The sequence below is a fragment of the Mytilus edulis genome, chromosome 2, assembly GCF_963676685.1.
Source record: "Mytilus edulis chromosome 2, xbMytEdul2.2, whole genome shotgun sequence".
Lineage (NCBI taxonomy): Eukaryota > Metazoa > Mollusca > Bivalvia > Mytilida > Mytilidae > Mytilus > Mytilus edulis.
Window position 1 is genome coordinate 46,988,831 of NC_092345.1, and position 19,220 is coordinate 47,008,050.

The window sequence follows — 19,220 nt, forward strand, 5'->3', positions numbered from 1 at the left end:
TTCTAAGCAAAACTCTTCTTTAAAGTGAATATAAAATTCCCCCCTTGATGAGTTGTTTATATCAGAGAACCATTTCTGAATAAACTGGTCCTGGAGACGCTGCCTTACATTCGTTTTAATATAATTACAATCAACTTGCTCCGGAATATTATATATTTCACAAAAGCCACAGTCATTAAACCATATTTTTACATAGTTAAACCATTTGAAATTATAATCTTCATGCTCATGCATGTACCAAAGTAACGTATACAGTTTACCCGATAATGTTTCATCATTTGTTGCAAGCTTGTGCCAAAAACATACTATTTTTAACTTGATCTGCAGTCCAAGTGGAAATATTCCAAGTTCTCCATACACCATAAAATTTGGCGTAGAGGATCGCACCCCCAGAATGCGCTTACAAAACTGTAAATGTAATTTTTCAGTATTATTTTTATTTTCAAACCCCCCATATTTCCGAGGAATAGGTCAAAATAGGAACAACCAATGCATCAAATAATTTTAACTGCAAAATCAATCGGGAGTGAGATATTTTGTATCTTCTTGTAAAGAGCATAAAGTGCTTTTTGAGCTTGGTCTACCAGTTTTTTTCGAGCTTGAAAGAAGTTTCCGTTGTAATTAAACAGCAGACCAAGATAAACATATGAATCTTCCATTTCAATAATTACATTACATAGTTTAAAAGTTTAAAAGTAACATTCTTATTAAACTTTCTCTTTGAAAAAATTACAATCTTAGTTTTTGATATATTCACAGTGAGTTTCCACTCAAAACAATATTGCTCAAAAACATTCAGAGCCTTTTGTAACCCTTCTGCCGACTCCGCAAAAATAATAGTATCGTCGGCGTACAGAAGAATAAATAACTTCATATACAAATCAAGATTCTCTGTAAATTTTTCATTCATAAATTTTAGACCCTTCCATAGAGTTTTCATCCAGATATTCCTCCAAGTCATTCAGGTATAAGGCAAAGAGAAAAGGTGACATTTTTTCTCCCTGTCTTACACCTACCTCACACGGGAAAACATCTGTTTTTAGTTCTCCATTTTTAACACAAGACTTAATATCCGTATACATGCTCAATATAACTTTAAACAGTATAGATTGAATAGCTTGGCAATTTTTTGGGGTAGGCTTTCAGAAAACATGATAGAATAAGAGCTATTTTAACATACAAAATTGACCTCATTGAAAATGTATAAATGATAAATATAAATTAAAAAACCTTCCTCGGAGCTGTCCTGCTGAAAAAATAATTATTACGTGCGACAGCTGAAAAACAATAGTACAAACCTAAAAGAGCAAGTCTAGATAAACTTATATGATTATGCCGCAACGGTGATCAACAAACTAGTTATTACAAAATCAGGATCAATTCCCCGCATTCTTTAATATAATTTAATAATGTAAGTTATTTAAGTAGTTCAAATTCATTATATATACCTTTCATACATTTTTTCTGCATTTTCAAAAAAATCGCAAAACACACGTATGCGACATTTTACCAATAAAAGTACAAAGAAAGTGTCAAATAAAAGATACGTTTATAAAATATTCAAAGAATACAATGTCAGTACAATTTATAGTAGTTATATGATGATTATTCTAGTCTTATTAATTCTATGATGATTGATGATTTAGTCTAGGATGCATGATTTGTTTATTAGCTGTTATTAGCTTTGGACTAGCTGGCAGTAAGTGCGAATACTCTCAGATCTGTACTGAGTGTATTTGTTATTGGGGTGAACAAGTACCCGGCCAAGTCCACTCTGTGTTTTTGCTAGATGTATTTCTATTTGTTTCTATCTCTGATGAGTTAAGCCTTTTCAACTGTTTTTTTTTTTATAGTTCGTTCTAATGTTGTACTGTTACACGACAGTCCAAAGTTAGGTGAATGGTTGGGATCCCGCTAACATGTTTAACCCTGCCACATTCTGTATGTATGTGCATGTCTGTCCCAAGTCAGGAGCCTGTAATTCAGTGGTTGTCGTTTGTTGCTGTGTTACATATTTGTTTTTCGTTCATTTTTATGTACATAAATTAGGCCGTTAGTTTTTCTCGTTTGACTTGTTTTACATTTGTCATTTCGGGGCCTTTTATGGCGGACTATGCGGTATGGGCTTTGCTCGTTGTAGGAGACCTTATGGTGACCTATAGTTATTAATTTCTGTGTCATTTGGTTTCTTGTGGAGAGTTGTCTCATTGACAATTATACCACATCTTCTTTTTTATATAAGTGTTTTTTTCATCGACAATAGAATAGGGAATACTTATTTTCAATAAATTTTTAGTTTACTTTTTTAGAATGCATTTTTAGAAAAAAAATCTCAAGTTGTTGATAAAAAGATATTAGAGGAGTGTCTTTTTCTCACTCAATATGAAATCTCAAGTCTCTAATCATCTTAAAAAAATTCTTCTGATGTAACGATCGAAATAGAATATTTAATAATAATATCTAATTTCAAAATCATGCATGGACTTATAAATATAATATTAAATTAACACACTTTTGACACGTTAACAAAAATAACCAACACCAATAACACGTATTTTAGAAATAGTTGATAGATAGTATTTCAATTATTCATACATAATATATCTTTTTCTTTCTATAAATAAACGAAAGAATAACAATACCAATGTCAAACAGAAACGCACATCTATATATAAAATATCAAGGCCGTGTCAACTCAGTTCGTTTAAGGTCTGTTTGATTCATGCTCTTGTGCACAACTAAATAATTTCATAAAGAATCATAAAAAAGGTGTTCTAGAAACAATGAAATCGTTATTAAACAAAACGCTAAGCTAGTTTTTTGCTGATATGCATTTCAATTCATTTAATTTTATCATGATGAATAAACTGATCTCATGCATTAAGTTATATCTCCAAAACAGCGCTAACCGTTGAGTTACGTACCAACCGTACCTGATATGTAGCAAATCGGGAAACCTCTACTGTGACAGGTTCAAATATTCGAGATTTGGCATCTGTAGTAGGCAACAGGTTTTTGAAATTTCTGAATTTGACAAATCAAGCCATGTTAAGTTCGTTGATTTGCTAATATTAGAGCACAATAAAAAGTTTAAACTGGCTATGCTGGCATTGTAAACAAACTCATCATAGATACCAGGATTAAATTTTGTATTTACGCCAGACGCGCGTTTCGTCTACAAAAGATTGATCAGTGAAGCTCGAATCCTAAAAAGTTAAAAAGGCCAAATAAAGTACGAAGTTTAAGAGCATTGATGACCAAAATTCCTAAAAATTTTGCCAAATACAGCTGAGGTAATATTAGGACAAATAAATGTCAAAGAAACAGAAACAACTAGAATGCTATAAAATGTACTCCAAATCTTTTTCATACAAATGTATGGAACGAGAGAATTCAAAGTTTCTCCATAGACTGGATGTGAATTTAACTATTTGATTAAACCTTTGGCAAGTCGGATTAAAACTCTTCCAGTTCAATATATGAAAAAAATGTGAATAATAGCTAAATCTGGCAGGTCGATGATCGTTGTTGGGACACCATAGTCACTGCAATTTAAAGAAAGAAAATAAATGAATAAGGTTCTTGACAGAATCTCAAAAGTTTTTAAAAAAATACAAATTTTAGATTGAATGTTTTCATTTTGAGACAGATTTATTTTCGGATTTGAGGTTGTTTTGGACTGTGATACTAGTTGTTTTTTTAATACTTTGTGTATATAGTCTAAGAGTATTTTTTAACATTATAATGATGTATCTCTATTTTTTTTTTATTTCAAAACATTGTATAAGAGTATATTGCTTTTAACATTATAGTGATGCATCTCCATTTGATAATAAAATGCATTCTTCTTGAAGTGTTTTCTATCAGAAGGAATATCTAAATACATAATTTGCAAGTTTGAACAGAAAATGAAACAATTCTTTGACATTAAAAAGGAAAACATAAGAAATTAACTCACCAGATAATTGACATGCTTTTTAAAAATCGCTATTCGTCAACTTTGTCCATGTGACTTAAACCGAGATATCCTATTGGCTATGGAGATAGAACATTATAATGCTGAATACACGGGTTAAGAAAGGAGTTTGAACAGTTTAATACTGAAAATAAGGATTACAAAGCAGGGAAAACTATATATGAGACATCATACAGATAGAACATGATAGTAAGATAATTCTGTGTGCAAAATATTGGCATTTTTTTGAAAATTGGAGATATAACAGTATAATTCTCATGCGACGATACAATAATTCTATATGTGAATACGGAAACGTGGTATGATTGATAATGAGTTAACTACCAAAAAGGGTTCAAACCACGTGGATATAAGTTATAATAGTTCAGTGTACAACAACGAGAACAAACTTATCAGCAATTATTTACCCTGACATACACAATGTAAAACTGACAAACCAAACTGTACGACAATTTAGAAAAATGGAAATTCTATAAAAACTGACAAAATCAAGCGCTATAAATCAATAAAAACAAGTAAAACCTGGCAACTTTCAAAGAAAAGGTTGGTTAAACTTTATTATATCATTAAATGGTATTTATCATTAAATGGCATGGTTCCTAACTATTTACAAGAAAATTTTCATTTTACTGATAATCAAAATTAGAACTTACGTTCAGCTGATGAAAAACTATTAAATCTTCCAAAACCAAAAACAATTTTTTTAAAGAAAACATTTACATATTCAGGTTCTCAAATATGGAACAGTTTACCAAAAGAAATAAAAATGAGTAATACACTTGTATCTTTTAAAACAAAATGTTACAAATTTTTCATCAATTGTGCAAATTAATATGCTTTTTCATTATTATTTAAATACAATTGTATATTGTGTATAATATAACTTTATAATACTCTATGTACTTATAAATATGTTATTATTATTTTGAGGACTCTCAGGAAGATTAGTTTTAACTAATGGGATCATCCTCTTGAAATAAAGATTATTTATTTTATTTTATTTATTATATAGCTAAACCGCCTACAAGTATGACAGTTGCATATAGTTCCATTATATTGACAAAAGGGCATGAGTAACACAAACAGACATAATAGATTAATATGACAATAAGTGTGATATAGCAGCCGAAACTGTGATAACATAAAACTTTGACTAAACAATTAAAACAAACATACTTATTGATCTAAGAGAGATGCCAGCAAAAAATGTAGAAATTTAGACAACGACGTCATCAAAACAGTGTTTGTCGTTGAAAGTACATATTGTATACATTATACTTTTTCAATTTGGAAAACGTACACGCTAATTTATAACAATACAATTTATGTAAAGCAAGTACGACACTTACACAAATGACAACCACTGATTTGCAGGTAACTGAAATCGAACAATGGGATGAAAACATTTGGCGGGACTAAACATGTTTGTGAGTGTTCAGTTTCCCCTTGATTGTGGGATGCTGACGATATAAATAACATGGCTTTCTAAATATTTTGTTACTATCTTCCACCTATCTCGTACAGTACTTGCAACCTTAGGCGTTACTGTTTGACGTGAACTTGACTGATCGGTGAATGATCGGTGACGGATGTTTGACTGATCGATGAGTGATCGGTGATCGGTGACCCATAGGATCCGTCAGATAAGTCAAATCACCTATGTGAGAGTTACCCTGACAACTGTCACCGATCGATCAGTAAATTAAATTTATGCACGGATCGGACGGATACGTATATATTTAAAATTCTTATGTAAACCGAACTCGACAGTATTTACAAACGATGAACGCGGACCTCTACGAAGACACCTTAATTTACACGTTAATTTGTAATAAAATTGGTTGCAATAAAAAAGTGAAAATAGTATATATATATATGCTTAGAGCGTTAAATTATTTGTGTTGATTAATAGTTTTGTATTAAATATTGTTAACATCAGAGACATATAATACATAATTGTATTATATGACTCTGTTAACATAAACTTATTCCTACGAAAATGGTTATTATTGACCGCCATTCGATTTTTGAACTTTCTATAGTTTCGAATAGGTTGTTTTTTCGTGAAATTAAAAGAATGTCAAAGAAATAATATTAAAAAATTTTTCGCATTGTTTAGAATTACCAAAATTGTTCTTCTTTTATCAAAATGATTTTTTTTTTTAAATCAGTTATTTTTACCATCTTGAGACAAGTCTTCTAATCAGAATTGAGATATAATGAGAATTGAAATACTTAAACTTTTATTTTTGTGGAATAAGAATGTAGTTATTGATTTATTTTGATACAAATTATTAACCGTCATATGATTTGAGTACTTATTGTACATCAAGATTGGCTGTTCTTCATAAAATCTGCTTACTTTAAGGAAAAAGGTACTAAATTTTTGTACGCGTTGCCTAAAATTCAAAAATTTCTTCATTTTACTGAAAATTATTGACCGCCATTAAATTTTTGTACTTTTTATAGTTTAGAATAGTTTTTTACATAAAATTAAAAGAATATCAGAAAAATCATACTAAAATTTTGTTCGCATTGTATAAAATAACCAAAATTATTATTCTTTTTATCAAAAATTATACTATTTTATTTGAAATCAGTTATTTTTACCATTTTCAGACAAGTCTTCTAATCAGAATTGAGATATAATGAGAATCAAAATACTTAAACTTTTATTTTTGTGGAATAAGAATGCAGTTATTGATTTATTTTCATACAAACTATTAACCGTCATATGATTTGAGTACTTTTTGTACATCAAGATTGGCTGTTCTTTATAAAATATGCTTACTTAAAGGAAAAAGATACTAAATTTTTGTACGCGTTGCCTAAAATGCAAATATTTCTTCATTTTACTGAAAATTATTGACCGCCATTAAATTTTTGTACTTTTTATAGTTTAGAATAGTTTTTTACATAAAATTAAAAGAATATCAGAAAAATCATACTAAAATTTTCTTCGCATTGTTTATAAATAACCAAAATTATTATTCTTTTTATCAAAAATTATACTATTTTATTTGAAATCAGTTATTTTTACCATTTTCAGACAAGTCTTCTGATCAGAATTGAGATATAATGAGAATCAAAATACTTAAACTTTTATTTTTGTGGAATAAGAATGCAGTTATTGATTTATTTTGATACAAATTATTAACCGTCATTTGATTTCAGTACTTTTTATACATCAAGATTGGCTGTTCTTGATAAAATATGCTTACTTCAAGGAAAAAGATACTAAATTTTTGTACGCGTTGCCTAAAATGCAAATATTTCTTCATTTTACTGAAAATTATTGACTGCCATTAAATTTTTGTACTTTTTATAGTTTAGAATAGTTTTTTTTTGATAAAATTAAAAGAATGTCAGAGAAATCATACTAAAATATTATTCGCATCGTTTAAAATAACCAAAACTATTCTTCTTTTTATTGAAAATGATACTATTTTAGTTGAAATCAGTTATTTTACCATCTTGAGACAAGTCTTCTAATTAGAATTGAAATATAATGAGACTTAAAATGCTTAAACTTTTATTTTTGTGGAATAAGAATGCAGTTATTGTTTTATTATGATATAAATTATTAACCGCCATATGATTTCATTACTTTTTGTTCATCAGGATTGGTTGTTTTTCATAAATTATGTTTACTTTAAGGAAAAAGATATTATTTTTTTGTACGCGTTGCCAAAATGCAAATATTTCTTCTCATATTGAAAAATTTGTAATTTTAATTGCAATCAGTTGTTATAAGTGATTTTCATATGATTTTTGTAGAAAATGTGAATTATTCAAGAATAAATCTGCTAAAAATTATTTCTTTCTTTTTAAGGAATGTATTTATGTTTACGACCATTGGATTTTTGTACTTTTTATTGTTTAGGAGTAGTTATTTTTGTAATTTGTTATTTTAAAGGCTTCGATTGTGACAAGAATATAGAAAGTCCATGATTATGATTTTAATTTTATGATGATAAGGATACAAAAATTTAAAATATTGAAAAAAATAGACTACATTTTTCAATAACTGATCCTTTCATTTTGTTTTTCCCGAGTATGTTTGGAAAATAATAAAATCAATTTCGCGATGTAGACACTGGCCGGGTTTGAAAATATATAACCTAAATAAAACGAAAAAGACCATTATTTAATGATGATATTTTAATTTAGGTTTTATCTGTACATTTCTTTTCATTTCAATTCATAAAACTTTGCTAAATAATTAATAAACAAAATGTAAGGTTGCAAGTACTGTAATTGATTTATTCGAGTATACAACTACTAAGTATTTTTAGAAAAAAGTATTTAATGGTGAAAATTATCGTCTGTTCCTTTAGATAAAATGATCGTAACTACTTTTTTTTCATCAAAACATTGAGTTCTACAATCAATACTAGCAAGCTAATTCTAATAGATTTATAAACGTCGTTCAAATGAAAACCCGAGTATCCCCAAAGCCATGACTTGGTCATTACAGTTCCTCTATGCAGCACACAAAGAAAAGTACCATTTCAGATAAATTGTGTATATTATTCTTACAGTCACTAGAATCGTGTAAAAAATATCGACGAGTGTTTATTTTATTTTGGATATAATTAGATGATATGGTACGATTGTCAAAGTGACAACTCTCGATAACAGACCAAATGACGTCGAATTTAACAACTATAGGTCACCTTAGGGCATTTGATATTTAGCAAAACCAATACCACATTGAAAGCTAAAAAATGGCCCCAAAAGGAAAAAACAACCCTGATTTATGTACAAAACAATAAAAGAAACACAAATATTATGATATACAGTAATTGAAACTTTAAGCTGTGGTTGTTTGAAGACATATTCGTTGGACAAAGCCGTATAACCCTATTTACTGTTTTTTTTTCTTTGTTGCATGTCCAAAAGTTGAAAAAAATTTGTTTAATGGAACATAATAATACATTTAGAATCGTCGTCATGTATTTTAGATGCAAAACACTATTTCTAACACTATTTCGCTATTCCTTTCCTTACCTTTTCAAGTTTGAATACCTATATCTAACTAGTCAAATCTTAATACGTAATCTTATGTATATGTCAAACAGTTGTATTACTTATCTTAAGACTCTTATAATATTGTTTGTTGCTTTTTTAAATGTAGATGAAGAATTCTCTAAAACTGCATATCAAAATGAAGAATTTGCTGACTGTGGATTTTGGGATTTTGCTGGACAGAAGGAATTCTATGCAACTCACCAGACTTTTTTAAGTACCAATGCTATATATCTCCTGGTAGTAGATATATCAAAAGATTTTGAAGGCAAAACCCATAAAGATATGATGGAGCATGAATTTTATAAAGTTGGAGGTAACTATATTTTTTAACGTCACATTAGATATGCAGACGAATTACATAAGTTACTTTAGTTATCAAGCAGTGTAAGATGGTTATACTATCAAAATGCTTATATTCTTACGTCATCGTTCTATGACATCGGGTACCTCATTCATAAAAAAGCATATGACATGGGAGTACGATCGGAACAGCCCAGGCAATATATTCATATTTTACGACAGGTGTGTACTCAAAGCGTTTGAAGGACGTCATGTTAGAATTTCTCATAATCAACTTTTTGTGGAATGCATTCACAAATCGTTAACAATAAATACTTATGAACACAACAGGGTCAAATTACTTTGGTTTTTGTACAGTAACTATTGATAATTAAACTGACCGCACCCTTCCTAAATGTCTGCTTATGAATTGGTTACACTAGAACTCCTAATATTGCCAAAATTCACATAATTGACATCTGCGATTAAACAGCGATACATTCCATTATATTTATAACAACAATGACTTAATTATTGTGATCAAGGCAGTTGGATTTTATAATTTATTTGATAAATATACACATGATACAAAAAGTGATGCAGTGGAGCACAACTGCATCAGATCTATCAACAAACCCGCGATTAACTGTTTTTCATATGTAACGGTTCCGAATACCATACACATCTTATTCAACACGCAAATAAACAAGGAAAGTTTAAAATAACAGTCTAACAATTATACTCCTTTCAAGTATATCGCAGTGGTTCTGAGAGAGCAAAGTAAGATCAATAACAAACCTAGTTTCATGTATGAAATGGACACAGTCATAAATCGAAAGGAAAAAGAAAATTTACGAAATGTCAATACAAGCCAAGTCCTTCATTACTTCAATGAATATTGAATTTAAGAGCAAATCGGAGGACTTACCTTGTTTGTATTGGGTACCTACACTTTACAAGATTCCATAAAAAAACAACGGTACATTGCCGGCTGTCTGTATTTTCGACAAAAGAATTGTTCATTAGATTGACAAAGATTCTGTTCGCAGTGAAAGAGGTCTTCAGAAACACTGTGAATTTGTTTACTTGCGTATTGGTATTAATCGAATGTGGGATATAAAAAAATCTAAAGAACTTCTGGATAATTTTAAATCTCGATTTTTCTCTGAAATTAGTTCAATCAAAACTTTTGATTGCTTAACCCTGTATACCACCATTCCCCATGTGAAATAATCCACAATGCTTTTAAACATAAAAATGGTAGCATACGCTATAAATTGATTACTTTTGGATAGTATACTGCATATTTTGGTAATATTAAACAAAAAAGTAAAACATGATACACAGAGGAACAAGTGATTAGTATGCTGGAGTTTCTTATTGACAACATATTTGTTGAATTTGAAGGTAAACTTTTTCAACAAATTGTCGGTATTCTTATGGGAACGAACTGTACGCTTCTCCTTGCCAACTTCTTCTTATTTTCACATGAGTCGGAGTTCCTTCAGACACTTGTCAAAAACAAAAAGATCCAAGTTGCCAGATCCTTTAATTTCACATTCAGATATGATGATGTTCTTTCCATTAACAATCCATACAATAATGTTTCCTGAATGCTGTCAGTTGAGTTGTACTTCATTAGAAATTCTAAGGACCTAGTGCAGAGTGAAAATTGGTACCTCTACTGATTTCAATGACGGCTTCAACTGTATTTTCTTAATCTGCTTAGTATGTTTCTTTATTGAATTTTCATATTGGTGACGTCCTTTAAGTGTCAAAGTTCTTATTCTCCATATTGCAATCTCCTCCAGAGCAGCAATGCTTTATTGCTTCTCAGATGATTCCTCTCGAGAAGTGTTTGACACGATGATACACATGCTTTTTACCAGTCACAGACTTTTTAATGTTATGCATCGATAATATATTGTGCGTAACAAAAACACTTAGTAGATTACTGAATCGTCAAACATCTATGAGATGATGGTTGTAAACTAAAAAATAAAAAGATGATAATTTGTACAATGGCAACATATGTACGCTTAACAATTTTTGACACAAATGATTTTCTGGTATTCAAGAGCTTACAACTACTACTCAGACTTTATAAAACGTCATCAGTGTATCAGCATAAAGTAGATGAACCAGTGTTATGTAAAAAAACGTGTAGTTTTTTTTCTAAAAAAAGTTCACCAGGAGTTACCAAGACCTTGTTGATAGATATTTCGTATCAACTTCACAAATAATACATGATGGTCTTGAAGTAAAGCTTCTAAGTCCTGACATTGTTTATCTTCTTAATAACGAGTTATATTGTTCTTTAAAAAAAATTGTGTTTGTATATTTTTAACCCTTTCCGGTTAGCTAGCTATAAAACAAGGTTTAATCCACCATTTTCTACATAGAAAAAGTCAGGAATATCACACAGTTGTTTTCCATTCGTTTGACGTATTTGAACTTTTGAGTTTGTCTTTTGATAAAGGACTTTCCGTTTTTGAATTTTTCTTTGAGTTCGTTTTTTTTATATTTTACTCTTTTCCACTATTCAATAAAGTTCCACAACCGAGGATATTTACACAATTCAAAGTAAATCTTTCAAATGAAAAATTAACGATCAATATGGATTACCTAAATATCTAAGTGTATGTCATGATGAAAAAATAATAATGTTTTTGTAGTTTTTGAGTGTTCTTATATAAAGATTCCTTTTGTTGTTGATCAACGTAAATTTCCTTTGTAAATACGCCTCCGGACCATAAAAACAGGTACACAAACAAACCCACACACTTTGCGCTGATATATAACGCTAAAGTAAATGTTCAGATATATACAAAGTGTTCAACTTTCGCAGTGGTTGGCTCAAGATTTCGATTTCAGTTATAATATCTGACATTGAACGGATTTCAAAACAAAGGGTGATTATTACAAAATAAAGTTCCTATGGAGCGCTGGTGACATTATAGCATACAACCAGAGACAAAATGACATATCAATTTACCGTAGATCCCCGTACGGCCTGCAACATTGAGCAAAACCAAAACCGCATAGTAAAATATAAAAGGCCTCGAAATGACAATTGTAATCAATTGCAATTCAAAGAGAAAATTAACGGCCTGACTTGAGTACTAAACAATAAACAAACAACAAATATGAAAAATTTCAACAAATGACAACCACTGAATTACAGGTTTCTGACTTGGGACAGCACATACTTTTCACTCTGTAAAATGAAAAAAAAACCCACTTCATCAATTTTGTGTTTACGTCTATTATTCAATTTTTGATTTCAGAATATATTGAATTTTGGTTAGATAGTATCCACTGTTATGCGTTGCCTGATAAAGATAGTGTACTGAATTCTGCTTTGCCTGATAAAGATGGTGTACTGAATTCTTCTTTGCCTGATAAAGATGGTGTACTGAAATCTGCTTTGCCTGATAACGATGGGGTACTGAATTCTGCTTTGCCTGATAAAGATGATGAACCACTGAATTCTGCTTTGCCTGATAAAGATGTTGTACTGAATTCTGCTTTGCCTGATAAAAGTGTAGTACTGAACCCACCAGTTATAATAATTGGAACTGGAATCGACAAAATAAAGGTTACACATTTTATCACATATTTTTTTTTACTCCTTTCTTTATTTTCTTTTGTTGGGGGTTGAAGGTACATATAAGTGAAGATAATAAGAAGTCCTCAAAATAGACTCTCATATAAAAGGAAAAATCATTATTTCGTCCGTTAACCCATCATTCTGATAACTCTGATTTATCAATAAGATTCATTAGTTATATAAGTTCCAGGTAATACCAAACGCAAGTCTGAAATATTTGAAACTGAAGATGTCTTCCATCTTCAAAAGCTAGGTGAATGCTTTAAAAAAAGAATGAAAATTCACATTTGGATAATTGAATACACATCTTATAGCCTTTGTTAAGGTAGATCATAGGTATATATTTTTTTAGATAGAATTTTCTTATACTTTGTCAAAATAAAGATTTTACTATACTTTTTTTCAAAAATATAATAAAACGTATGGGTCACTGTGCTATTTTCCTAGCTATGAGTCGTTTAAAATTGCCTAAATTTGGTTAGATTGTTTATGAAAAAACACATGTTTGTGCATACAAAGAAATCTATGAGATAGAATTTTGAAATAAATTGTGAGAAGATAGGTTTTATAATATGTTTGAAGAAAATAAAAAAAAAAGGTGTCACTGAACTTGTTTTCTTGCTATCAGTCCAGTATAAAATTATTACTAAAAGAGTTATCTCCCCTTAAATGGCTTATTTGAAGAAAAAAAATGATTCTAAAAACACAAAATTTGATATTTCTTTGTATATTTCGAATTGTACAATAAATCACTAAGTTTTTTTTTATATATTAATAAACAGTCTAACCAAGAAATTTGCAAATCTGTCTCCAAATTTGAAGATTTGGGCAAATAACAAGACCGATTTTGTACTGCGATTGTACAATCCAAGATGGCGGTATACCATTAATCTACCTTAAGCGTGGTTGTATTATGAACTAACCCTAACTAACAATTACCAGATGTATTTAAAATCAATGATATTTCATGTAAGTCGTATGTACATAGTTTGAATTGTTTGTACCTCTGATAAAGGATAAAAGTTGACGTTTAACATACTTTATCAGATCAAAATAATATGTCGTTTATACACAATCATCAATGTTCGAGTTCAAGGTAATTTGGAAATCCATTTTCACATGTGACAGTATTTATGACTTATAAGTTTGAATTCTCATTTGGGTATCTCCTTAACAGTAACACATACATGACATAGTTACAGTCCATACAGTCCTTATACGTTTTATGTATTGATATCGACATTTCCCTCAAAATCAATCGCTATGTCAAATGTAATTAACTAAAACGAATCTGACAATTTGATAATTTGACATCAATAAAACACAAAATTTTCTTATTGACTATGATATAGACAATAATAGTGTACTGACTTGACATATCAATGATATCAGGATGAGGATTAGAAAGGGGTAAATGCGAGGCTCTGTCGAGCTTTTTCCCCGTTTCGGGCCGAATCCTTATATCTGTCTTTATACTGCAATCTAGAAAAAATCATGTTCAATTGTTGTTTATTGTGTTATTTTATTTATTTGATTTAATTATTGGGAAAAATCCACTTTTAAAAAGGCCTCACATCTGGCGGAGAAATATACAACACAATGAAATGTACATTACCTGTTGAAACCAATCGAAGGTGAATTCGTTTGAGTATGCACTTAAGTATAAACAATAAGCATAAAACATTAAACATAATGATTTATAGGTTCTAAACAAAAAATATTAACAAGTGAAATATGTTTTTCCAACAATTGTAAAAGAAATAAGTTTGAGTCGTTCCACGCTACAGGTTGAAGCGGGTCGTCATGAATATTTAAATATAGTTCAGACTCTACTATTTAAATATTCATGAGGAAAAGTGATATCGGGTCAGTGACTGTATTAACATAGAAATATACAGTCAACGCATTTTGACTGCTCAAATAGAACGAGTGCAGTATAAAATGAATTTATAGACTTGTTTTGGGGAATGACTCTTTCGATATAATTCTGAGAATGTTGATAATCTATGTATGCTTTTAAGCTCACATGGTCCGTTGTCGTCCATTACCTCTGAAAGTAAAAGGTAAAACTTATTAAAAGTTGGCCTCATTAATTATATTGGTGTATAGTATAAAGATTGTTTCCGATGACCCCACTTACAATGTACCAACCAACATGACTGAAATAGAAAACGGATGGATTCATTCACCCGTGCATTCAAAGCGAGAATTTTAATAATTAGACGCATTCATTTAACCAGTCTAGACGTTTACAAATTTTGTTTTTGTCGTTGCTGTTGTTGTTGGTAAAAACTATTCGGTTTGACGTGTACATGTACATGCTTTCACATCTGTACGAAAATTATACGAAAGTGTTGAATTTAATATGTGCACATGTACACTGTTCAATTTACACTGTTTTAATAACTTCTCATAAAGTGGTGGATTGATTCTTATAATTCATAATTGTATTTGTAGATTGTACAGGCTGTTGATTATACTTCTAGTGAAGATATTGTGATTATGACTGTTTTTTTTTCGAAACATCTATATATTAAATTTTTGTACACGTTGTTTTTGAGTTTCTATTGCATTATTAGATGATTATATTCTGCAAACCTACATCCCATAGAATATTTTTTTTTGTGTCTGTGAGCCTTGTATATAAAAAAAATCCATTTATGTTCGATTAGACCCATGATAAGGACATACCAGAAAAGTATGCCAAGAAGTGTAGCAAGGGAAACATTAGAAATAAATACTTTGTCGACTGATCCGTCCCACAAAAACAAAATCATCCTTTTACAGGTAGAACAATGATTTACATATATGTTTAACCCATCAAATGAAATCCAACAGACATAACAGAAATCGATTGCATGTGCTCGCTATCAATTTATATTATGTCAATATCTGGTTATATGAACATCGGCAGTCTCTGAATCAAATCGATGAACATAAATTTGTCAGTTAATGTCCCTTTAAAAAGCAAAAATGGTATGTAAGATAAGATCTCCAAATAAGTCAAATGAGGGGTCTTAAATGACGAATTTTGTCCATTTTTTCATTTTCACTACTATCTTCAAAACTATAATTGATGAAAAGACGCTTATACTAGCATTTCAGGTGAGCGACGCAGACTCTATAGAACCTCTAGTAAACATAATAATACGGTCTCTTTTAAGCAAACATCAACAAATAACATGCATTTATAAATTTCAAATAATGGAAATACAGTATCCTTCGATTTACAGTTTTCGTTCAGCATGAAACAATTCTATGAAAAAAAATATTTTATCGTCCTTTTACAGTTCCATGACCTAATTTTATGTTTTTCATGTTAATTTCATAGAAAGAAGAGGACAGATGTAAAAAGAAAGAAAGATTTTGCTTAGCACTAAGTGGTCATGAAAAACGTAAGCACATTCGGAAATTATTTTTCCTGTCAAATACGGAGCCGGAAAAATACACAACAGAATTCGAAAATCTTCGTAAAACTATTTTCAAAGTGGCAGAAAATATTCCTAAATGGGGAGAGAACCTTCCAACTCGATGGATAGTTCTTGAAAAGGAGATCGACAGGCACATTGCTATGGAGAAGAAACTTGTCATTCCATATGAGGTAGCTAAACAGTTAGCGATAATGTCTTCATTTCCAATTAGTGAAATAGAGTCTGAATTGGACTCATTTCTAAAGTATGAACATGAAATTGGAAATTTGATATTTTTTGACGATATCAAAAGTTATATTGTATTAGAACCAAAATGGCTAGTTGGTATATTTAAATGTTTTGTATCACCGTTTCAATTTCAAGAACACTTCGTTGAAATGACAGAATGGAAAAAACTTGAGTTAACAGGCATTTTACCAGACAGTTTGATTAAAAATTTATTCAAAAAGGTACCTGGGTTTGATGCGGTTAAGTATACACAATTTGCACTACAAGTAATGGAAAAATTTGATATCATTGTTAAACCGAATACTTTGAAAGGAAACGAGGAATATTACATGCCTTGTATGATTAACGCATCTGACTTTGAAACTATTACACAAATTTTTAACGTTCAAAGCAAGAATTGTTCAAGAACCTCTTGGTTTTGTTTGGATTTTAATTTTTTGCCCCCATCATTTTTCAATCACTTATTAGTTACTTTTGTCAAAAAGTATGTACTGTGTACGGACCTGGATGGTAGAATTCAGCTTTATCGTGGTATGGGCATTTTCAACTTAGAAAAGAATGGCTGTCAAAAGCTTGTAGCTTGTCTTTCCGAGAATGCTATTGCAGTCCAAGTCTGGGAATATCACAAGGAAGAGCACCATACATTCAATGTTAATTACAGTAACATCAGGGAGTACCTCATAAGCACTGTACATTTACTTCAGCGTAGATATAAGATGAACATTCATTATGAATGTTTTTTTAAATGTCCAGAAGGAAAGTATTATAAAAAGGCTGGGAAAGTTTCTTGTGAAGAGACTGGTGAAAATTATTTCTGCCTTGAACACGGGTCTATCCATTCTCTGGAGGACGTACGTAAGATCTGGTTGCAGGTAATATTAACGAAATATATATAAAGCAATTAGGTAAATCATCAATACAAAGTGAAGAACTCCAAAATTACAAATATCCAGCAACAAGATTTAACTTTTTTTTAATATTTCATTGATTCGTGTATGTAATGTTATTCAAATTATGTTCTTCAACTGTTAAAAGAAACTACATTAAGGAAATACAAAGTTGTAACAGCAACCGAACAACACAATTTAATAAAAAAAAACGGATGCCTCTTTTCTTTTAAAAGTATGAAAGTTTGAGTAATGACCAATTCGTTTCAGTTCTCATATGCCAATAAGATGGATGTAGGAAAAAACCAATTCAAATAACTTATACAACAACGGTATATAATCAGTTGAATCTCCGCTCTTTACAAAAGTATTTTCATTTATAACTACAAGACTTATTGGAGGAAATAATCTTATTTAATCTTATTACTTACGGAGATTCAAATACCTAGATTTTGGAAGATACTATTTTCAGAGTTTTAAAATATTACTGTAGTAAGAACATCGTCCCCAGAAATATTTTATAACCTAAAAAAAAAACAACAAATATACGATATTGTCAAATATACAGTAACCCAATATAGTGGAGACTTTTGATCTACGTTTTCATTAATAACTTATCTAAAGTATTGATAATGAAGTTTTCCGTTGGTTTTTAATTGCTGTTTCTCTTTTTGCTATTGTGTTTTGTTTCTTGTCTTACGGTTTTTGATTGCCTCCTTGGATATTTCTTAGCAAATTTTAGAGCATGTTGTTAACAACAAACACAGTCAAGACACTTCCCCATATCTTATAAGGTATTTTACATCTTCGAATTATTAATGCTGATCGAGCGGGAACAACAATTGTCGACAAAAGAGATGATTTCAGCTTCCTAATTGCGATCTATATCTATAAAGCAGTGCCTATAAATGGAGTATTTATCCCCAACTACATAACATTGAGAATAGAAATGGTGAATGTGGCAAAATGACAACAACCCGACCAAAGAGCAAAAAAAAAACGCTGGAGGCCACCAATGGGACTTCAACACAGCCATAAAATCAATCACCCGAAAGCGGGCTTCAGTTGGCACCTAAACAAAAATGTGTACTAGTTCAGTAAAATTGGACGTCATAATAAAACATATAAATGAATTAAATTTGAAAAACACACAAGACTAACAAAGGCCAGAGGTTCCTGACTTGGGACAGGCACAAAAATGCGGCGGGTTTAAACATGTTTTCTGAGATCTTAACCCTCTTCCTATACCTCTAGCCAATGTAGATTAAACAAAAAGAGCAATACGCACAATAAAACTCAGTTTAAAAGAATTCCGAGTCCGATGTCAGAATAGGTGACAACGGAAACTGCAAAATGACAATGATACATAAATTAACAAAGGAATACTAGCATTTACCGACATGCCAGCTCATGACCTCAATTAAAATGATTGAAGTATTATGTCTTCGTCATATGAAAATCAAGAACAATCCCTCCCGATAGGGGTTTAGTGTCATACCATGATAAAATATATGAGAAGAACATAACCCGTATCATGCCAACAACTGGTTTTAGAATAAATGTGTTTATTTCCGATGCAAAGATCATATGAATGAATCAATATGAATAAATATGTAATCTTTAATGACCTGACAAAATTCCTTCTGAATAAGTCTGTTTAAAGGTTTTGTTAGCTTTTGAGGTGAATGCCGACTTTTTTGTGCTTAGTTAAGAATATTACCATAAAAGATTGGGTGTCAAATACATGAACGTAGTATATGTCTGCATGTTGAATAATA

General features: G+C 30.4%; 1 protein-coding gene across 1 annotated transcript in view; it reads left to right on the forward strand.

The window, feature by feature from the left end:
* LOC139510881 (uncharacterized) overlaps positions 1 to 19,220 on the forward strand; it is an 89,069-nt gene that overhangs the window by 29,588 nt on the left and 40,261 nt on the right. Inside the window, exons 7-9 of the mRNA XM_071297424.1 lie at positions 9,114 to 9,320; positions 12,574 to 12,884; positions 16,228 to 17,427. Of these exons, the coding sequence (XP_071153525.1) occupies positions 9,114 to 9,320; positions 12,574 to 12,884; positions 16,228 to 17,427 (1,718 nt within the window). The remainder of the gene's footprint in view (positions 1 to 9,113; positions 9,321 to 12,573; positions 12,885 to 16,227; positions 17,428 to 19,220) is intronic.